The sequence below is a fragment of the Panthera uncia genome (genome assembly GCF_023721935.1).
Source record: "Panthera uncia isolate 11264 chromosome E2 unlocalized genomic scaffold, Puncia_PCG_1.0 HiC_scaffold_19, whole genome shotgun sequence".
NCBI lineage: Eukaryota > Metazoa > Chordata > Mammalia > Carnivora > Felidae > Panthera > Panthera uncia.
In genome coordinates, this window is record NW_026057588.1 from 11,517,066 (window position 1) to 11,520,180 (window position 3,115).

The 3,115-nt window shown below is 37.9% G+C and overlaps 1 protein-coding gene across 1 annotated transcript in view; it reads right to left on the reverse strand.

The window, feature by feature from the left end:
* Positions 1 to 2,605: 2,605 nt before the first annotated feature.
* The window catches only part of ZNF283 (zinc finger protein 283), a 14,965-nt gene continuing 14,455 nt past the window's right edge, over positions 2,606 to 3,115 (reverse strand). The window contains 1 exon segment of the mRNA XM_049620960.1: positions 2,606 to 3,115. Coding sequence (XP_049476917.1) covers positions 2,735 to 3,115 — 381 coding nt within the window. The 3' untranslated portion in view covers positions 2,606 to 2,734.

Here is a 3,115-nt window from a genome sequence, read left to right on the forward strand (position 1 = left end):
TCATGCTCTGTCTCCCTCTGTCTCTCAAAAATGAATAAATGTTAAAAAATAAAAAAAAAGAAAATAAAAAGAAAATACAAAGCAATAGGGTAGCTTGGGAGTACTGGGACATATAAAGTTAATATAAAAGAATATTACAGAATTATTGATAATTTTCCTGTATGACCATGGTCTTAAAGGCTGTGCTTATTCTTTAAAAATCTTTTTTGAGAGGAAGCACGAGCAGTGGAAGGGCAGAGGAAGAGGGAGAAAATCTCAAACAAGCTCCACACTCAACATGGAGCATGACACGGGGCTCAATCTCACAACCATGAGATCATGACCTGAGCCAAAATCAAGAGTTGGACACTTAACTGACCAGCCACCCAGGCACCCCAAGACTGTTCTTATTCTTTTTTTTTTTTAATTTTTTTTTCAACGTTTTTTATTTATTTTTTTTGGGACAGAGAGAGACACAGAGCATGAACGGGGGAGGGGCAGAGAGAGAGGGAGACACAGAATCGGAAACAGGCTCCAGGCTCTGAGCCATCAGCCCAGAGCCTGACGCGGGGCTCGAACTCACGGACCGCGAGATCGTGACCTGGCTGAAGTCGGACGCTTAACCGACTGCACCACCCAGGCACCCCAAGACTGTTCTTATTCTTAAAAGATGCACGCTAATATGTTCAGGAAGGAAGTGTCATAATTTCTACATCGTAAGTCAAATGACATGAGTATACATACACATATGTACGTATAAATTCATAGAGAAAACAAATATGACCAAATATTGACAATTATTGATTCTAAATAGAATATATGGATATTATACTATTCTTTAAGTTTTTCAGAGTGTCTGAAATTTGTCCTAATAGTATCTGGGGAAAGAATTCCCAAATGCACAACTTTTTGTTTCTTTTTAATTTGTGATTTATCTTGAAATGTGAACAGAGAATTTTAACTACTGGCTACCTCTCTGTTGGGATTCATTACAGGCAAATTGCTTTACACCCCCTGCGCTTCAAGAGGTACATTCCCAACATCTTAATGCTTTCTAAATCCACATTTCTTTTCAGCCTTCATTTTTTATGCAGCTTAAGGGATAAACTGAATAAAAACCCTTTCGAGTTTTTCTAAATTGTATCCATAATGGACTATCTGAAATTTAGATGGATGAGTAGTTATGAAAGCTTTTCTAAATTTATTACACCAATGAGCATTCTCTTCCTAAGAATTCACTGTAGTAATACTAATGATGAGGATAATAAGAATAGCAAGTTTGTATTGAGCATACGCTACATACCAGATATTCTTCCAAAGATCAGATGCATACTAAATCCACCCAATCTCTGCAACAGGACAGAAAGTTACTATCACTAGCATTTTAAAGATGATGCCCAGAGGGGAGGAGCATTTTGCCCGACATCCCAAAGGTAGTAAGGAAGTGGAATTGTGATGACACTGAGTATGGTTTGTGCCATGAGGGAGGGATTTCCTACATTTGCTACATTAATAGGGTTATTCTCTAGGAGGAATTCACTTAAGTTTTATAAAGATTGGATAGGGGCACCTGGGTGGCTCAGTCGTTTGAGCGCAGACTTCGGCTCAGGTCATGATCTCGTAGTTCCTGAGTTCAAGACCCGCATCGGGCTCTGTGCTGACAGCTCAGAGCCTGGAGCCTGCTTCGGATTCTGTGTCTCTCTCCCTCTCCCTCCCCCACTTTTGCTCTGCTCTCTCTCTCAAAAATAAAATAAACTTAAAAAAAAAAAAAAAAGATCAGGTAGTGTTAGAACGTTTCTATACCTTCATTAAACAAACATGTTTATTGTAAATTCTCTATGCTTTTATAAGCATAAGGAAGTTGTGTCTCACATTAGCCAAATCATCCTATAGTGTGAATATTCTGCCATTCTAATCAGAGAGGTGACAGTGAGGGGTTTCTTATTCTAATTAAATCGTCTTGTGACTTGTGTCATGTTCTTGAAACTGTGAATGTTGTCTCTCACGTCATTTCTGGAAAAGGGCAAACTTCTTCATTTCTAATCATTCATAAAGTGGTTGATACTTTTATAAAATATAATTTTATGGCAGTAACAAATTGCTATAAAAGTTTCCAAACATTTACTCTCGCTGTCTGCATTCATCTCATGATGGACAGGTAACAATTTTGTGGACTGGCAGTAGGCTCTAGACAAGTTTTAGTAGTACTTCTCTAAGGGCCTTCCTACATCCCAATTTAAAGGGTTTCTCACTTGGATGAAGTCTATGATGTACCCTGAGATACTTATCACATCTCTAAGTCTCCCCACATTCCTTACATTCATAATATTTCACAGCAGTATGAGTTCTCTAATGTGCAGAGCAAAAACTGAATTACGATTAGGTTCTTCCTACATTCCTTAAAGTGTTTCTAACGAGTATGAATTCTCCAATGTTTACCAGACTTTGTGCCAAGAATAAAGATCTTCACACGTTCCTTACATTTGAATGGTTTCACATCAGTATAAATTGATGTTCAATAAGATTGTACAAAATCCTAAAGGCCTTTTCATATTCCTTACATTCAAAGCATTTCTCCCTAGTATGAATTTTCTGATACATCAAGTAAACTGTCCACACACAGGTAAAGGTTTTACACATTCACTGCATTTATAAGTTTTCTCAAGAGTAAGATTCTCCTTGTATTGTTCGTACACATAAAAAATGTGTTCACATCTCTTCAATCATGAAGTTTCATCAGTATCAATTGTCTCATTTAAGTTGTCCGTATAAAGGCTTCCCCACATTCTTTATATTCATAAGGTTTATCATTACTATGAGTTCTCTCATGTTGAACAAGGTTTGAGCCATTAACAAAGGTCCTCCCAAATTCCTCACATTGATAAGGGTTCTCACCAGCATGAAATCTCTGATGAACAGTAAGTTGATAGCCACTACCAAAGGCCTTCCCACATTGCTTACATTCATAGGACGTCTCACCAGTATGGATTCTCTCATGTTTAACAAGGCTTGAAGCCCAACTAAAGGCCTTCCCACATTCCTTACACTTAAAAGGTTTCTCACCAGTATGGATTTTCTGATGTTGCGTAAGGTGATAGCCACGACTGAAGGCCTTCCCACATTCTTTACATCCATA